Source organism: Glycine soja, chromosome 11, assembly GCF_004193775.1.
Source record: "Glycine soja cultivar W05 chromosome 11, ASM419377v2, whole genome shotgun sequence".
NCBI lineage: Eukaryota > Viridiplantae > Streptophyta > Magnoliopsida > Fabales > Fabaceae > Glycine > Glycine soja.
Genome location: NC_041012.1, coordinates 38,669,756 through 38,689,704, shown reverse-complemented (window position 1 = coordinate 38,689,704; position 19,949 = coordinate 38,669,756). Strand labels below are relative to the sequence as shown.

General features: G+C 34.5%; 1 protein-coding gene across 1 annotated transcript; it reads right to left on the bottom strand.

Annotated features, from left to right (window-relative positions):
• Nucleotides 1-1,361: 1,361 nt before the first annotated feature.
• On the bottom strand, nucleotides 1,362-18,025 carry LOC114376949 (DNA-directed RNA polymerase V subunit 1-like). Its single transcript, XM_028335290.1, has 19 exons — nucleotides 17,907-18,025; nucleotides 17,720-17,778; nucleotides 16,428-16,532; nucleotides 15,679-15,805; nucleotides 15,476-15,591; nucleotides 14,891-14,944; nucleotides 14,164-14,334; nucleotides 13,445-13,603; nucleotides 11,191-13,083; nucleotides 10,918-11,093; nucleotides 10,617-10,692; nucleotides 9,875-9,999; nucleotides 8,512-8,648; nucleotides 7,504-7,778; nucleotides 5,303-5,476; nucleotides 5,080-5,220; nucleotides 2,867-4,992; nucleotides 2,281-2,395; nucleotides 1,362-2,006 (listed from the first exon to the last, which is right to left on the bottom strand). The coding sequence occupies exons 3-19, from the start codon at nucleotides 16,506-16,508 to the stop codon at nucleotides 1,758-1,760; spliced, it is 6,195 nt and encodes a 2,064-aa protein (XP_028191091.1). The 5' UTR covers nucleotides 16,509-16,532; nucleotides 17,720-17,778; nucleotides 17,907-18,025; the 3' UTR covers nucleotides 1,362-1,757.
• Between the last annotated feature and the right edge of the window lie 1,924 nt (nucleotides 18,026-19,949).

Here is a 19,949-nt window from a genome sequence, read left to right as displayed (position 1 = left end):
AAATATAACTTAACAGTTCACAAATTACAATCACGTGTTTACCAAAGTGAAAGGGGAAAATACCACGAGGATTTAAGAGAACAAAGTGGAACGTGGCCACGTGGGTATGGAGCCCATGTGTGATAGTGGAGGCATGATGGTTACTACAACGGTTGACCACAATTGGTAGATGATGTTGATGGCTGGTAGTCCATGGAGATCGAGAAGTAAGGTAGGGGAAGAGAGAAGGCATAGATAGCAATCTAACATTGTTAAGCACTAAAGATTAATTTTCACAAGTATTGCTTGAAAATTCATCCATTTTCAGATAACAATCATTTATAAAGCTAAAATTGGAGGAGATCCAAAGTATCAAGATGCATATAAACATTAAAAATAACATTTTTTTATTTTAAAAAAACTTTTCCACTTGTCTATTTTAACACCATTCCACTTCCTCTCTTTCTGCTTTACCACCAACACCACTTTTTTAATACTTTTACATTGCACTCATATCAGAAAATATAGTGATTAGTGAGGCTCTTTGCTCAAGGTTTTCATTGCCATAAGCTCAGCGCATTCTCTCTGCGTTAATTTTGAGGATTTTCCCGACTGATCGATCACTTGCGTTGCTTGTTCTTTATTCAAACAAGTTGGGCAAACCAAAGTCCAGTTTTTAAAACTATTCCTTCTGTTTCCAAAATTTAGAAGATAATTGCCAACAACACTCAAGTGATTGAAATTCATATGAATTCTAATAATTTGGAAATGAAACTTACCAAATAAAAAATACTCATACTTAATGTTTTTTTATCAATAATTATTCATTATTAATTTTTAAATTAAACCCATTATTTTTTCTTATCTCTTCTCCTTTTACCATTCAACTATTCTTATAACTCCTTACCGTGACCTACATATTTGTTGGTTACTAAAAATGACTCATACTTAATGTGACCTACATAAAAATGAATCATACATAATCTCATAGGGAGGATGCAAGGTACGACTTACGAGATGACATTAATCTAAAGGCTCACAAATAATGGTCAACGATAGATCACTTATTTGTTGGACCACCGTAGATGCCCCCGAAACATAATCCCAGAAATAACATCAAAATACTTTGGAAACATAATCCGAAGCCAACTCGTTCTTTCACATAAATTTGAGCAATACTTGTCATCATAGAAATTACACCCAAAAGGTTTCGTTACGCTAAATGATATTTTGAAAAAAAAATTTACCAGGAATTATAAAGAACAGTGTGGTTAACAAAATGGGCAGTTAAAGTCATTCCTGCCTTTGACCAGGACCTTTAAAAATCGAGATACTAAACCATCGCAGTATGTATTACAAAGATGAGACAAGAAAAAACTAAATCAAAGAAATTCTACCGGTTTAAATATAACTCGGAAATGCCTAGAAACCTATTAAACAAAATATAAGCCACAACTGATTCATGAAACTCTAATCAGAAGGATGCCATTTTTGTATCAGTGGTCCAATCAATGTCTGAAACCCAGGTGCAATTGATGGTTTAAATAAAATGATGAGCAAAGTTTGCTAGGCACATCATAAGTGCTGTAATCATTAGAACAATATTAACATCGGCAAAAGGGTGTTTGCTATCATCATTCGCATGTGAAAAAAAATTACCATCTAACTGTCACCAAAAAGAGGAACACTTTCCTACAGGAAAATTGGTCAGCTATGACGAACTATTCAGTGGCCTCAACTACACCGTTTCTGTACAATATTATGGACACAACCCTAATCTACTCACCCGAAGTGGCTGCTTCATCCTGCGCTGGTGTTGCAGTCTGGTCTCCCCCTAGTGTTGCAGTCTGGTCCCCCCTAGCACGAGGTTTCCGAAAATATTTGCCAAGGAATGATTCAGCAAGGTCAGGATACTTCTTGCTTATATAGTTGGCCAAACACTTCCGGTAGGAAAAGTCTTTGCTTTGACCATCTTTACAAACCACATAAAAGCATCTACTTTCCTGGAAGCTACTGTGTTTGTTAACCTGTGCAAGTACTCCCAACATTAAATCCAGCATAACATAAAGACAGACAATTATTTCAAGTTTCAATGCAACCCATTATCCAAGAATGGATAAATAGATGATGTATTGCATATACAAAAACTGACAGATGTGCAAGGAAATAGAGAAACCAAAATAAACCATCATTCAGTACACAAACATTGGAAGTTTAAGAAAGAAACGTGTTTATCTAGGGCAACTATGATCATATCAATCATAAATAAATGCAAAAGATGTAAACAGAGTTGGACAATACCATGACATAATCAATTCCAGCACCCATTTTGGTTTCTTTATCTGGGTGGTGCTCAAAGACATTCTCAAGTACAAAAAGTTGATCTTCAGCAGCCAGTGGATCCCCATCACTGTACCTTCAACAGGAATTTAATAAAAATGCTCCAGGTTATGATACAAAATTCATAGAAGCAGAGGGAAAACATACAGAAAGCACCCAAGGCTAGGACAGAAAGTACAGCCAAAGGGAACAGTGGATTTGATTAATAACACAAGCTTTTATCAGGAGCAAAAATCAAAGTAATAATAGCTATATTGCTAATGGTATCTTCTTAAAACCAAAAAAATAACTTATAGAAAAATTGTGGTGGAAGGAGAAAAAAACTGTTGAGCAGAAACAAATGTTCCTAAAATGGAAGGAATGACACCTTGTGCTTTCAAATTATGCTACTTGCAATTTAGTGTAGGTAAAACAAAGGTGACAATAAAATGTCCAGGCTTAACTTGAGCATAGATATTGTATTATAACAGGAAAGGAAAATAGACATCATGATTTCTTCTAGCCAAGTCATTATATTAGATAGTATTTACTGCCACGAGTAACTTACCCCTGTTGTTGCATGATTCGTCTGATAGACTGCATAATGGGTTCAATATCCTTCAGAACATCCTGCTCCTCAGATGAGTAAATGTCCAATCTCTGTCCAGGTGCTCTAGGCGGGCGATTCCTATTTTTCCAGTCACCAGCATTTGAACCCCGACCTTGCGAACCTTCAAATCGATTTTTCTTAAACGAGTCTCTACCTTTTCCCCACTGAAAACCTTTCTCATTTTCTGAATTAGCTGAAGCAATATGTGATTCCCACCCCTGTGAACTTGAATTTTGATTTGACTGATTATGGGAATCCCATGCATGACTTTCTGAAGACTTGGGTTTTCCCCAAGAGGTATTGCCAACTTTTGATTCAGCTTTCCAATTGCCAGAGTTCCAAGCATCCTCTTGGGGCTTTTCTGATCCACCATCTATTGTTTCAGCTTTATTTCTCACCCATGCAGACCCAGAATTTTCACCCCAAGCACCACAACCAGAATTATCTTTTTGGGTATCATTCAATTTACCCAAGCCCCATGAGTCATTCTGCACATTTGCAGATCCACCAGCTGGTATTTCAGTCTTGTTCTTTCCCCAGCTGGACCATTCACTAGATTTGGTAATTGCCAGATCTGTTCTGTTGGCACCCCAATCACCAGAGCCAGAATTGTCTTCTTGGGTAACTTTGTCTTTCCTCTTACCAGAGCCCCAAGAATGTTGCACATTGTCTTCTTGGGTAACATCTTTCTTCTTTCCCCAGCCCGACCATTCATTAGATTTTGTCTGATCTGCTGCATTTGCATCCCAAGCACCAAGCCTGGAATTGTCTTCTTGGGCAACATCAGCCTTCCACTTACTGGAGCCCCAAGAATCTTCTTGAACTGCTTTAGATCCACCAGCTGGTATTTCAGACTTGTTACTTACCCGGGCAGACCATTCATTAGATTTAGTTTTTGTCTGATCTGCTGTGGTGCTTGTATTCCAAGCTTTGGAAGAATCTTCTTGAACTGCTTTAGATCCACCAGCTGGTATTTCAGACTTGTTACTTCCCCAGGCAGACCATTCATTAGATTTAGTTTTTGTCTGATCTGCTGTGGTGCTTGTATTCCAAGCATTAGACTTGGAAGAGTCCTCTTGAACTGCTTTAGATCCACCAGCTGGTATTTCAGACTTGTTACTTCCCCAGGCAGACCATTCATTAGATTTAGTTTTTGTCTGATCTGCTGTGGTGCTTCTATTCCAAGCGTTAGACTTGGAAGAGTCCTCTTGAACTGCTTTAGATCCACCAGCTGGTATTTCAGACTTGTTACTTTCCCAGGCAGACCATTCATTAGATTTAGTTTTTGTCTGATCTACTGTGGTACTTGTATTCCAAGCGTTAGACTTGGAAGAGTCCTCTTGAACTGCTTTAGATCCACCAGCTGGTATTTCAGACTTGTTACTTCCCCAGGCAGACCATTCATTAGATTTAGTTTTTGTCTGATCTGCTGTGGTGCTTGTATTCCAAGTGTTAGACTTGGAAGAGTCTTCTTGAACTGCTTTAGATCCACAAGCTGGTATTTCAGACTTGTTACTTCCCCAGGCAGACCATTCCTTAGATTTAGTTTTTGTCTGATTTGATGTGGTGCTTGTATTCCAAGCGTTAGACTTGGAAGAGTCTTCTTGAACTGCTTTAGATCCACCAGCTGGTATTTCAGACTTGTTACTACCCCAGGCAGACCATTCATTAGATTTAGTTTTTGTCTGATCTGCTGTGGTGCTTGTATTCCAAGCGTTAGACTTGGAAGAGTCTTCTTGGTTGACAGTTTTCCCCCAAGAATTCTCTTGGGCAGTTTCAGATCTACCATCTTTGTTACTACTTGCCCAACCTGACCACTCATTGGTTTTTGATTGAGTCTGATTTGAACTTACATCCCAACCATTGGATGTTGAACCATTCAGTACTTCAGGATTCTCTTCAAATACAGCTTCAAAACCAGAGTTGTGTTGTGGGGACATGCCCAAGTCCATATATTCTTCTTCCAGCAAATCATCAATATCTTCACCCAAACAAGCATCAGTTTCTTCTTCCCCATTGGTTACACTTTTCACCATGTGAAGAAAACTGTAAACATCCATCCCTTCAATTTCATTTGATTTTATCTGCAAAAGAAAATGTCAATATTCAAATATTGTTTACAAAACTCCAATTCTAATCAAGTCCAATATTAAATCAGTATTATCAAATACCTCACTTGAATCCCAAACAATGTCAAATTTTGATCCTGTACCAACTGCCACATGTTTACCCCAGGAACAGGAGGCAACTATGCTTGACAGAGAATCAGTATGGCATTTCTCAGCAGCTCTCTCAAAACACTTTTTAGGTGTCTGCATAGTCACGTTTACAAAGTAAGAATAATAATAACCTGATACATCTCATGATTACAACAAGTAGCAAGCAGCAACTTACAAAGAGTGTTGCATCTGTGAACGGTACTTGTATATTTAATTGACGAGAGAGAGCTTTATATCCACCTGTATTAAAGCCAACCAAGTTCCCACCACATGTCATACTACTAGCTAACAGAATTAGATGCTCCCTAAGTACACCTTTCGCCACCATTTTCACAGATGCTGCAACACGCTGCAGGCAGCCACAAAAGGATGAGATATGAATAAAAGGTGGAGTCATAATGGGTGGCTACTAAAGATTGGATCATGATCAAATCTTTCATCAAACAAGAAACAATAATTAATGATATATCATTTGCACATTTTCTCTTAGGAGAAAATTCCATGAAGAGAAAATAGAAGCATACAGAAGAAAAATATATTCAATAATTGATGATAACAATTGGATCATGTCATAATGATCAAGATTTCATCAAACTAGACACAATAATTCATATCTCACATTTTCTCTTAAAAAGAAGAAAATTCACTAAAGACTAAAGAGGAAATATAAGATAGAGAAGTCATAATGGGAGGATAACAAAACTTGTAAACCAAAGATTATGAAATAGGGAGCAATACTAAGCATGCAGCGAGCCTTTCCAATCATAAAAGATACATGTTAAAAATAAAAATATTCCTGAAGACATAAAAGCACAGCTCAGAGATGACATAATTAAAAATATATTCCAAATCAAACTTAGAGACAAGTGTAAACTGTAAAACAAACCTCCTCAATGTTATGAACATCACACTCCAATACACACGAGAACAGCAAAAGTTGAATAGCACCATAAACACAAAGGTTTATTTTCAGTTGATTATTTTCCTTATATTAGAGTTAGTTATAATATTATGATAGAAATACATTTTCCAGTTTTGTTCTGTATGTTTCTGTTTGGGCCTTGAGCCCTTCGGTTTGTTTCATTTCAGGTGCAGTCTCTTTGCTGCCCTCAGTTCTGTCATAGTGTCATACTGTCATCTGTATATAGATGATTCATTTCATTGTAATAAATTGATCATTAATAACAAATTCAGTTAGCTCAAAACCCAAATGTTTCAAAAGAGTAGCATATTTGTTTTTAATTTATTCAGTTATTTCCTATTGCTACTAGGCAACAAGGTTATTATTCTATTCTTACTACTTAAGTTTTGTTTTTTATAAGCCAATGTAAGTTGTTAGTTCTTGTTAGAATTACTAAGGGTATGCTTGGGTAATCAACTTAAAGGAACTTCTAAATGCACCCTAAGACTAGGACTTCTGAAAAGGACATTTTAAAATAATTGAATTACTCACTAAGAAAATATATCAAAAACTCATTTACAATACAAAACTATAAATGATCTTTAGATCTAAATCTTCACATTTACACTTAAAAGATGTTGGGATAACCTAAGTACAGGTTCCCTAGCTCCCAACCCTATGCTTCATACCAGAACAAATCCCATGAAATTGGATATCTTTGTTTGTGAAAAAGTTGCTAAAAAAGATTTAGTTGTTTGTCATGCTCCATCACAGAACCAATATGATTACATTCTGACAAATGCCCTTGGAACCACTCGCTTTGCTAACCTTTGCAACAAACTTGGAGTAGTAGATTATGACAACGTAATTCCTCGCAGTCAAATCTCACCCTAGGGATTACACTGGGAATGTTAGACTGAACTATACCTAGCTTTCTGTTAGATCATCTTAGTCAAATACCACCCTTGGGATTGAAGGAGCAATATTACACTGAATTGTACCTAGCTTTCCGTTAGCCTTCTGTCAGTTATTAGATTGTTTACAGTTATCACTAGGCAGTCATAAAGCGTGCAGCTAAAGCTCGGCCTATATATTGGTTCTGCTTGTACCCAATATATAGACATAATATTCAGAATAAAAAACTTGTTCTTTCTCTCTATCAAATTTCAAGCATGAAGTTTAAAGTTGAAACTATACTGTTACATGCATGAAAGCAAAAAATGCCAACAGAATCAGATCAAATGCTCTTTCAATAAATGAAAAACACTAAGTGATGATGCTAAAAGCATCCAACTATAAATTACTGCTGATTATGACAGTTGGAATGTACATTAAAATAAAATAAATTCACTTTTAAAAATTAATGAACGAGGAAATACACAGCATAGACACTAAAGAGAGGAAATATGCTAAAGATCATAAGCATAAAGAGCAAACAGCTAACATTATGTTCAATATATTCTTTAGAAACTCACCTGAATCGCTTGATCAAAAGTACATGATATCCCCAGTAATTCCTGAATCTGCTTAATAGCGTAAGGGATGGAACGCCTGGTATCAATCAAGTGAAGAACAGGAAGGCAGGAATCAAGTACAATTCTCCAAGCATCGCCACTCTGCTTGACAGCTTCCTCCTCAAGAACGATGTCAAGTGCCAATTCACCATTAGATGATTTATAAGGGTTTCGGACCCATGTGTTTGTATCTGGACTAACCCAGATTATACTTGCAGAGCTAATGCGCGGGTCTCCTATTTATTTATGAGGGTAAATCAGAAGCATTACTAACAAGAAAATACGTGACATGAGTATTCATGAATCATGATTATAAATGCAACAAAACATGACAGGCCACAAATAATTGCAGAGCAAATCACATCTGAAAAAAATAAGTAAAAGTCAATTACAATCTAGATTGTGAAGCATTAGCATTTGAATGCAGGACAGGTCCTCTATCAACTACTTTGTTCTTTCTTTGAAAGACAATGGGATTTCTGATAGTGCCTATGTTGGCCAGTGGTAAATGTTCCAGTGCTTGAAGAGAATGGTCAAAGACTTATGGGAGCTATCTTCCGAGCACACCATCATGATTTTATTATTAAGGAGAGTACTAGTTACATAAGTTATTTATTTAAAATGGGCCAGTTTGTTTTAAATTATGGTGTCTGATATTTTGTTTCTGGTTTGCTACTTGTAACAGCCATAACCTTAGTAATCTTTACGAGAGAGAATATTAGAGTATTAGACCTTGGAGTCTTGTTGAAGTAGTGAATTTGAATTGTACTAGATTGTAGTATTGTACTAATACTTGACCTAATTATTAGAATAAATAAGACTATATGACCATTAAGTTAGTGAATTGTGGCACATCAATTAAACCCCACATTAATCTCTTTTCCACCTCACCTACAAAACCGTAAATATAGATTTAATGAAAAAAGAAATAGAGTACTTCCATTAAAGAAATGATAGCAAAGAAAATACCTTTGATTATTGTTTCGAACAGAACAGGGCAGATATTTTCAGACAGGACCTTTACAGCATTATCTAAATCACTATCATGATTCTTTAGCCAAAATGTTAAACATGGTGCAGCAGGATGTGAAGATGAGCAAGACTCACTGCCAAGATGGAACATAGATCAGAAAGTGATATAGACTAACAAATAAACTGCAATAATCAGAAAAAATAGCATGTTATAACAGTGACATAATACATATAAAGGCAATGTACAAAAGCTTTGACTTCTTTTTTCTTTCCTTATTTGGACCAACAAATTTAATACGTAGGAATAGTGAAGAAAAGAAGATAAGAAATTGTCATAAAGAAACCAGAGAAAATTTCATTTTTAATAGTCTCCGAAACAGAAAGAAAAACCATAGTTTTTCCAAGGACAATACTGAGAATGTGGGACACAACATACAAGGGTTACATCTCAGCAATATAAGATTCAGAAACTCAACAGATATGGTAACTGAGTTTCTTGGTGTAAATATCAGTATACCACATGTCACTAGTAGACATTAGGGATTTGATCGTATAAGCATTTAATCGAGATTCTTTCATATCAGCATATTGTTATTATAAATACACGTGTGATCTGTTTCAGACACAATTACATAAAACTGATAGTTGGGGGTACCTGATGATATAAATACACATTAAACATGATGACAATCATAAGACTACACCCAAACTCCCCAGTTTTAACACCAAGTCTAACTCCCAGTCCCAGACTCGAGTGTAAAATCACTTACCTCATGATCAATAAAATATAGATCTTGTATCCTAGATACAACAAAGATTAAGCACTTCACAGTTCCTCTTATGATCAGAAAGGACTGTCTGGCCTCTTAAGAGTTGTCATTTCAAACTTGTATAGACAATGGGCAGCTTTGTTATGTTTTCATTTTCTTTTTTTTTTTTTTGCTCAGCAAAAATAGATATATATTAAAGTGAAATAGTACCAGAGGTACTAGAGATACAGCTATTGAAATAAGTATGTAGCTGGTTCCTGTGAATACACAGACCCAAGCTATTACCCCTGTAGCTATTACATGATTATAGACCACCCCTCCCCACCTAGCTAGTGAAAGCTTCCTGTATGTTTTCATTTTCTTGTCTGCCTTTTACTTTGCTTTTAACATCAAAATATTTCCAGATTACCATTTATGCAACACTATTTTTAAAAGGAACGGTGTGGTTTTTTTAAAAAAAAAATGAAAAAAAAAAACACTTCTAGCCAACTACCAAACATACTGCAAACAAAACTTACTTCAGGGATGGATGAATAATTAAAAATGGATGACCGATTATCAAATGCAAAAGGAAAGAACTAAAGATTAACCTAAATGATAATTCAATGTTCTTCAAATATTGATTAACTTTCTTTTTCCGACTAAAAGACTTGAGTCTTTCTAGGCATTTTTCAAAAACATTGGCCATGCTGATCTTCAGCTCCTCTAACATCATCTGTTCAAAAGGATATTCTAAGTTATTAAAACATAAATAGTAATTACAATTACAAATAATAAGAATAATTCAAAATCAACAAATCTTCTCCCAGGGGGAAAAGTCCAGAGGCATGCAAAAATGTTCAATCATGTTAGTTTATTAAATTTTGTTAACATTACAGGGTTTTGGTAGAGAGAGAGGATAGAGATAACAGAGACAAAGTAGAATGGAATTGATATAGATCTGACATGATGTGATTCACAACAAAATAATGATAATGTGTTCATAAAAATAAAGCAGTAAACCTCATGTACTAATCATATAATCCTAACCAAGGAAAACAAAACATGAGATATTAGTAAATATGGAAAGAAAGAAAAATGGGAAGAAAGTTCTAAAAGATAATCTCTATGATACACTAAAATATTCTAATATACAATCTTGATATTATTAGATATTCTAAATAGTTCTTAGATACTCTAAAGATATGATCAAGATTTTAATGGATATTTTCATAAATATTATATTCTAACAAGTTGCATATAATGAAGGAATTTTTTTTAGCATAGTTGCCAATGAAAGTAGGCAGCGACATGTAAATGTTCTCAAATTGAATGAAAAGGAAATCCAATAACCTCATCCAGATAAATATGACCAACAAGTCCAGCATCAGTTTCAGAATTTTCCTTTTGAGTTCGCTGTTGTTGGTATCTGTGGATAAGAAACAGGACCCCAAAAAATTAAAATAAACTCATTCTTCAATAATATAAAATATCACGACTTACTCAAATAATGCAAAAGACTATGGTTAACCAACCCCAAACAAAATCACTAGTAGATGAACAATAGACAACATACTTGAATTTTATTTTTCTTAATAACTAAAAGATGTGTAGAATAAAGTTAATAAGTATAACATTAAAAGAAGAAACTTACTCAATAATGAACTCCACAGCTGCATTCTTGAGACTGACTTTTCTCAATTGATTTTTAACTGAATATGCTGCATTTTCTCGGCAACAACTCCCTCCACAATCACAGTCATTCAAGTACAAAATGACACGCCGATCAACAGGTTCATTCCTAAAATTAACCTTGCAGAGTAATATTTCCTGAAGATATAATGCATAAATAAAAAATTCAGGAAAAAAATCATTTACTGAGATATTAAAAACAAATAACATTCATTCACTACAAAGAAATGTCTACCTTCATCAACTCCCATGAAGAGTTGCTATTAGGACTAGCATCAAGAACAGCCTTGTAAGCAGGATTCGACATAGCAGTTGCTGCCAAGACACCTACAGGCTCACCAGCAGGGAATAAGTGCTCAGTTTTGTCTCCAGCTTGTATCCCATATTCAAACTGGATGATGGAATTACTACAAATGTTTCTGACAGTTCCATCATAACAGATAACAACATCCCGAAGGATGGCCATCAAATTCTTAAAGAGAGTTCCTGGTTCAGATAATCCTCTTGAAGAACGCACCATTATTTCCCTAGTTGAAATTGAATGCACCATCTCTTCATATGGATCCAAACCATTAAAAAAACACCCTTTGAGCAGTCCATACTCAGCAGAGGGATAACCATCCCCTTCATAACAACACTTTGCATGAAAATGTGATGCCACATCATCTACCAATCCCTTTGAGTAGAATCTTCCCCTATCAAAAAGTTGCTGCCCTAAGAACCCAACCTGCTGAACAACCTTATCAATAGTAGATTTACTCTTCGAATCAATTAAATCTCCTAATTTAGTCGACTTTAGAGCAAAATTAATGATAGGAAGTTCAACATCTTGAATGTGCTTCTCCAGTTGCTGCGCCACCAGCTCATTGTATAAGGACCTCAGCTGATACAGCAGAGAAGAAGCCTTTCCAATGCTTCTTCTTATTATCCTTTTGATTGCCCTGGATATTGAAAACTCTTCCAGGCTAACACTAAACCCTTCCGCAAATAAGCTTTCCATCAAAAAGGGTTGCAATACATCGAAGAATTTAAGTGCCTCCATGGGACCCTTGCCAAAGAAAATTGAAGCTGCTATTTCATTTATGGTTGCAGGCAGAGCATCCCTGCTGAAATCAAATTCTAAGATTTCACTCTGCCTAATCAAATATCGTCCCCCAGTGCAATCAAAACCCATAGGTAATGCACCCTGTAAAATTTGGATGGAAGTCCAACAAGCATCATCAGAACTGGCCTTGAGCAAAGCAGGCCGAGGCAAAGGAAGCAAAAGAAACATCGCCAATTGATTAGCTGCCGCTCTACCCAAAAAACATCTCTTGACCAACATCTTCAGTGCCAACAATGAGTCTGTGGATAACTGTAGGTTCAAATTACCACTGTGAGAGCTGAGCAGCTGATTCTCCACAGCAAATAGCTCCACAACTTCAGCTTTAGCAGCAAGTGACTGCGGATAAAACAGATGGACACAGTCACCATCAAAATCAGCCCCAAGCGGTCCACAAATTAAAGGATTAATCTTCACAGTGTGGTCTTCATGGATGTAAACATAAAGGGCTTGTAAGGAATGTTTGTGTGTTGTAGGTGGTCTGTTGATGAAGACAATATCCCCATCCATAATCCTCCGATGCACTATCTGACCAGGCTTGAGATATATGTGCCCCTTAGAGCCCTCCCTGAGTGAATAAGTTGACACACCTTCCTTGTAGGTCAGGCACAAATGTTCATCAACCAACTTCTGTAAATATCTGATGTTGTGGATGTTAACTCTCTCCTCAAATGTTATCCGCTGGGCAACTTCAACCGGAATTCCTACTTCATTTATCCTCTTATAACAATCTCCAGTAATTACATTCCGGGACGAAAAACCTGAACCCTTTCTTATAAATAATGTCCTCATTTTCTCAAGCCATGCTTTTGTTGAGGATGCAGTAAGCTCTTTATTGACCCCAAAATGTGTCTCTATATCACGTGCTGGCTTAGAAGTGCCCCTAATTTGAAAATATTGATCAACCACAGACTGCAAATCATTTGCTTCCACGTGATGAGACTCGAAATTTGGTTCACCAGATCTAGAGCTTTTTATGATTTCAACCTTCCTGAGCAATTTTCTGAGAATTGTCATGGAAGGATCCTGCAAAGCAACATAAATACACCACTTACCAATGTGCACTATGGCCAAAACAAAATCAAGCTCATAAAACCAAAATATGAATACTCGGATGAGAAAATCAAAGAGAAGAGAGTTTCAATAGTCTGTGCAATTTATTTTACATAATGAATTCTGAATGGAGTTTTCATATATTTATACATGTACTCATGGTTCAGAATTTTACAGCAGAGCCATTATCAAGTCTGGTTTAAACTTGGGCAGTTACACTGTTGTAGCATATTATGATAACAAAATAAACTATAACAGAATAGAATTAGCATAATAGAGAGCAAAAATGATAAGTAAGACGTTTTCTGATACAATAATATGTTCATTTTCTCACCGACGACATGACACTGACACCGTCTGAAACTTCTGGCACAGACAAGCAATTTGGTGGCACCGGAAGATACTTCAAAACATATCCATCTTGAGGAAAAAATCCTTTTCCAGCAAGCTTTTTTTTTGTCTCTATCGGAATTCTCTTAATAATTTCCATTGCCTGATAGATTTGTTGAGCAAAATATTAATCAAAAGGCAAACAACAGGTTTCAATAGAAAGATAGTGAATTAAAAATAAATAGCACACAACAATTTGCCTGAAACTCTCAATTACGGACCATCGTAACAGCCAATCAAAAACATTTCAGGAGTCAAGATTTCAATCATTTAGAAAATGCAAATGCCAATTCTTGTGGTGTAACGAAGCAAATAAATAGAATTGTCAAGATAAAAATATAAACAACATGGAATGGGTAATTAAACCACGAGAGAGATCATTCGTTGTATATATATAACTGATACAGATCATTCCATATGGAATATCCTTTAAAATCAAAGAAAGGTAATGTCAAGGACAAAAGAATAATAGGGATATATATATATATATATTTAAGAGAGAAAGAGAGAGAGAGAAACATAAAGAGGCCTAATAAAATGAAGGAAGTACATAAAAAAGGAGAATTGAAAAAATTTAATAAATTGGGCAACCTGTATGCAAACAAGTAAAAGCAACAGCCAGTTGAGAAGTAAAGTAAGAAGATGGGTTAGTAGAAACTAAACCTCACAAGGAAGCAAGGCTCGAGTGTCATCACCCTCATAGCGATAGCCATATTTTTCTAAGAAACTCCAAAAACCATCATGAATCTTGGATTTGGATACTTTCAGCGCCAAATAACAAGCCCCGTCACTTGTTTTAACTTCCCGAATAGAAACTAGAGCAGCATTAACATCCTAAAAGGAAGAAATAAATACCATGAACCTTGGAAATGGAATTTTACAAAAAAAAAAAATAGCAGATTCCCATATATAACAAATTAGCATCAATAGCAAACAAAATTTAGCCAACTCTGATAAAGAAACTGAAGCATTAATTATGAACCAAGACAAAATCATACAAACCTAAACAGAGGATAATGCACAGCTAAGTAAACCATGAAATAAACCGGGGAAGAGGGGGAGGGGCGGAAATAAAGTAGATGGACAATCTTGAGCCAAAAGGTGTATTGTGGTAAAAAATAAAGATAGTGAAGATAAGATCTTAAACAGTAGGATCAGGACGGGGGGTTATACAAGCAAAATGTGAGACCATAACATAGATCATAAGATTCTACCTAGAATAAAATGCATACATACACATGCATATAAATTAGAATGTCTTATATTCTTAACATAGCATGCATAAATGGTAGAATAAATTATAAACAATACTAGGAGGCAGGAACTATTTCAAGAATGTAAGTCTGTATGCATATTGAGAAAGGATATTATGCAATTTAATCATACTAACCTGGCAACATGGAGATATTAATCTTTGTGCTAAGCCACTGCTTGAAGCTGGAAACTGAAAGGTTGTGAGCCAGTAAGATCAAGCACATATAATGGCATTAGATGAAGCTTTTATCCTTGAATTAAATCTAACTAAAATGTATGATGCCAGGATTACTAAAAAAATATTAAGACAATTAACAACTCTCATTCAGGAGCCCTTATCTTCAAAATATGAGGTCAAGAATTCTTTTTCTTAAAAAAAAGGTCATGAACAACAAAATTGTTATAATTTAATTAATTTAAATGTTTCCTAGTGGATCTTAATTAATTAACAGATCTCTATTCTACACAATAGCAGGCATCTTTACCCATATTTATTTTAAAGGTGCATCTACAAGCACTCCTTGTACATATAAACTCAATTATAACATTTTTGTTTCCCCAATCACCCTTGTGCGGCCTTCTTTAAAGAAGTCAAACTTCTTTTTTGTTTCACACATTCTGCATATCACTTGTCTGCCAATACTCTATATTAGTTTGAACTGTTTTTCTAAATTGATAATCTCTTCTGTGTATGACATGACAATATTCCATTTGTCAATACCTTGGTTTTCCTCATTTTTAAGCAATTTAAGCAGACCACGCTCAGCATCCGTTTCAATTCACTGATATGGCTCGGATGGTATATAGGAACCGGTAGTTCCACATATCCAAAATGACCTGAAAAGTAATATCAAATTACTTCATTTGAAATATATCTCTTTTTACCATTTAAAAGAAAGTACAGAAAAGGAGCAAATAACAAACCTTCGCATTTTCCAACTTCAGAGGTACCACAAGATTCACATCTGCCAAATTCAAGGGGCAGCCCAAGGAATGGATTTGACAGCTGACTAGCATGACTAATTGAAGACTCACTAATGGATGCTGTACACTATCAAGATGAAAGCAGAAAATTACCAAATTGATCAAAACTATTCAAATATTGAATAGGCCATAACATCAATTTATATTCAAAAAATGTAATTAATTCTAACAAAGAGAACTTTTGATTAGAAAAAAGTGATGGTCCACTAAATTTAATCAAAACCAGACATGCACACGCAACAAGATCAGAATTGAGAAAAATAAAATAAAACTATGACCAGTAAACAGTCATGATATATACATATGTGTGTGTGTATAAGTTAATTTCAAATATTCAATCCATAAAAATAAAATAAAAACAGACCATACGTCTGAAACAACATGCATAAATTTCAACTTTTTGAGAAAAGTCACAAACAAAAATAATAGTCCAAATAAGGTCATCAGAAAACGCTACAAAAAAAATTCTAGCATGTATTTCCTAAGATCCAAGCAAGCCATCCTTCATCCTTGGCACTGCCACTAATGACTGATCATAACAGCATCGTCCAAACTTGATACAAGGTTATCTCATTTGAGTTAATTAATAAAACAGATGCTAACTGAATATTGCAAAGACTTCAACTGCTTGGTGGATCAGCCTTTAGTCATACAATTTAACTAAAAAAATGAATGTATTTTGTGCTTACAATTTCCTGATGTGTAGCCATACCAAATTTGATCCCAACAACGGTCCCATCTAAAACACTTGAAGGGGGATTATCCTCCATTACTTTCGTGATCAATTATAGTGCCTGCTGAATGATAACTCAAAGTTACAGTCATTACTTGTAAACCTAACAAAACTTCAACAGAATTACAGAGGAAAAGTAATTAAACAATCAATGAAACAGAAAAATACTACAAAGGTAACGCAGTGTAACTTTAGGGAAACATTATAGCACCTTTTCCCTTTACAGACACTTTCACAAAATCAAGCAAATAAAACAAGTCCGTAGAATGAATACATCTGATATGTCCAATACCAACTGACCACCATGAATGTCTGAAGGGATTACTAGATATCACAAATGTTTAGCACAATTAGAACTTTCAAAAATCAACTTATCAAGCACCTCTAGTACTTTGCTAATATATATATACTTATTTTGGCTGATAAAAAAAAAAACTTATCAAGCACCCAATCAAAGAGGTGATGCTTCCATTCTTGCTAGAAAGTACTATTGCCTTAAAAGCACTCCCCACACAAACAACCAATTATGTCAAAGTCAATCCTCAACCAATTCCCGATCAAGGCATTTGAAAAACAGAGAAATCACGCTGAAATGGTTAATTACTCACAAGTTGCAACCACAACTACATTAGTAATTGTAATCATTATTATACTCTAAAAAATTTACTCCTTAGTTATGGCATTAAATGGCTTTACACGCATAAACTCTACCAATACCCCATCCAAAGTTATGCAAGCTTATAATCACCCAAACCAACTCCTTAAGCGGGCAAAAAAAAAAAAAAACGCTCACTACTTCATCCAAAGCTACCTTTTCAAACTATGGCATTAAATGGCTTTACACACAAACTCTAACAATGCCCCAACCAAAATCATGCAAGCTCTTAAAACGGGTAAAAAATAAAATGCTCTCACTACTTCATCCAAAGCTACATTTTCAAATCCTGTTTCACCACAAAAAAAAAAAAAAAACTGAATTCAAAACTTTTTTTAAGAAAAAGTGGTTGGTGACATGTTCAACAAAACCAAAACCAATAAAAAAATAAAATAATAAAAGGAGAGAGACAGAGAGAAATAAAACGAACAATGGCATGAACATTTTCCCTAAAAACGAGTACATTCTAAGAAACAGAGCAAGTCAAACTAAAACCCAACTACGATCACAGCAAAAACAAACTCAAAAAACAAAAAAGCGAGAATGAAAAGGAAAAAAAAAACATGACTCTTCTTCTTCGACCTGATTCTTACCTCAGGAGCGAAACAAAAGCTGTTCAATTCGAGCGTCTCACTCAGCTCACCGCAAAACCCTAGAAAATGCAAAGAACCTACGTTAAAAAAAAAAAAAAAAAAAAGGAGCAAGCCACAGAATCAGTACTGAAAATGCGTTTGCATGAAAACGGAAATGCAGAATAACACAAACGCAAAATCTAAGTACATCATTACACGAAACCGATCGAAACAACAACGAGCGTGAGAGAAAGAGGGTTTTCGGAGAGAAATGGAATGAAGTGAGTAAGCGAGTGAGTGTGAAATGAAATGAAAAATTAAATTTTTTTTTTCTCTTTTAACAAAAACTGGGGAATTTGGTTTTATTTTTTATTTTTCTAATTTGCCTTTTGCGCTCCATGCAAAGAGTGTTGTTGGAGCCTGGGTTTTGGGGATGAAATGACGAGTTTACCCTCGTTGACTCTGCTTTTGTTACTGGTGGAGTTGGGGTTTTGATTGGGAATTAGGCCTTGGATAGGTAAAAGTGAAAAAGAGGCACACACAAAATTTGTGTTTGGGCCAGCTCAACCTAGTCAATCACTTTCTTCATAAATGAAATTAACTTAGTTAAAAAAAATCACCTAAATAGGGTGGTTAGTTAGTAGATTTTGTATTCACATAATTAATGGGTTTAGGGGTGGGATTGTATATAAAGACCAATTTTCTTTTTGAAAAAATATTCGACCAATACTGATGTATATGAGTAAGTGTTTGTTTGGAAAGAAAGAAATAAGTAGATATTTTAAATATATATTATAAAATTAGTAAAATATAAATTTAATGAAATGTATATTGAACTCTTTTTAAGAAATTATAGGAGATGATTTTGCTCAAATTTGGTAAAATCACTACAAAATACAAAAGTTAAGTTCTATTTTTATAGTATGTTAAGAACCATGTTTTCTTTCTTTAAACAAACTTCTCGAGAAATTATTAACATGTTTTTATTGGTTGAGATTGTTGTTCAAGTTTGGCATGAAGCTGGGACTATGGCATATTACTTGTCCCTTCGTTCAAACAACAGAAGGAAATTTTATAATGTGATGTTCAATATACTAAAAAATTTATCTAATTCTCAGTTGTCTCTGATATTTCTACAACTTTTGTGTGTATTTGGCGTAGGCAGAATGAAAAAATGTGGGATAATGTTACCAAACCACCCATGTCATCTATTCAACTGGTTAAAGAATCAGTTTCTAACTAGCAGCAAGTTTGTTTTTCTAGGTGCAATGTTGATGCATGCAGCCAACATCTTACTCAGTGGGAGAAACCTATTTATGGTGGTTGTAAATGCAATGTTGATGCAACACTAACACTGTTCAAAGAAAATGGGTGTTTCAGATATGGTATTACAACTAAATCAGATTAAAGCAGTGACGAATCCAGAAATTGGAGGCTGCAATTTTTTTTCCTTTATAATTATTTAAATGTCTAACTTTTAATAAATAATAATTTTAAAAAAATACAATTTTTACGCATAAAATTAAAGCTGGTTTTTTTACTAAATAATAATAACAATAAACACACAATTAATTTCACACACAATTTTATATTAGTTATTACTTTAAATATTAAAAAAATAACAAATATAATTAATTTTACATGATTTTACACTAATTAATCTTAATCACGATTATAATAATAACATACAAAATTAATTTTATACTAATTAATTTAAAAATATATATGATATACATGAAAAAAATTTACAGGGAGAGGAGGTTGGGGCCTTACTTGCCACTTCTTGAGGCATTATCATGAATCAAGGATCTTAACCTTCAAAGTTGTTAGACTGAGATGGGTTATGAACATGTGTTGGATTCACTTCTAGCTGCAATCCTAATTTCACAAATTTCAATTATATCATCACATGCTGCAAGAAAATTCTTCAACAATCACAAAATATTTCGGTTTGTTTTATCTAGTGACAAGTCAAACGTATTGTTAATTCACTAGCATGGATATCAAGATCTTTTGTTTTTGTTTGTAACCAAGTTTTTTTTTTATCCCAACCTGTATTGAATTTTTTTTACTACGAATAAAATGCTATGAACTTTCAATTTTTTACCTAAAAAAACAGATTTCTTATTCTCGCGACAATGTTCATAATTAGCATGGGTTTATGTATATCATTTTTTAAAATGATAAAATTATTTTTTCCTAAAAACTTTTTTAAAAATAATCATTAGATAATATTGCGTAATGTATTAAT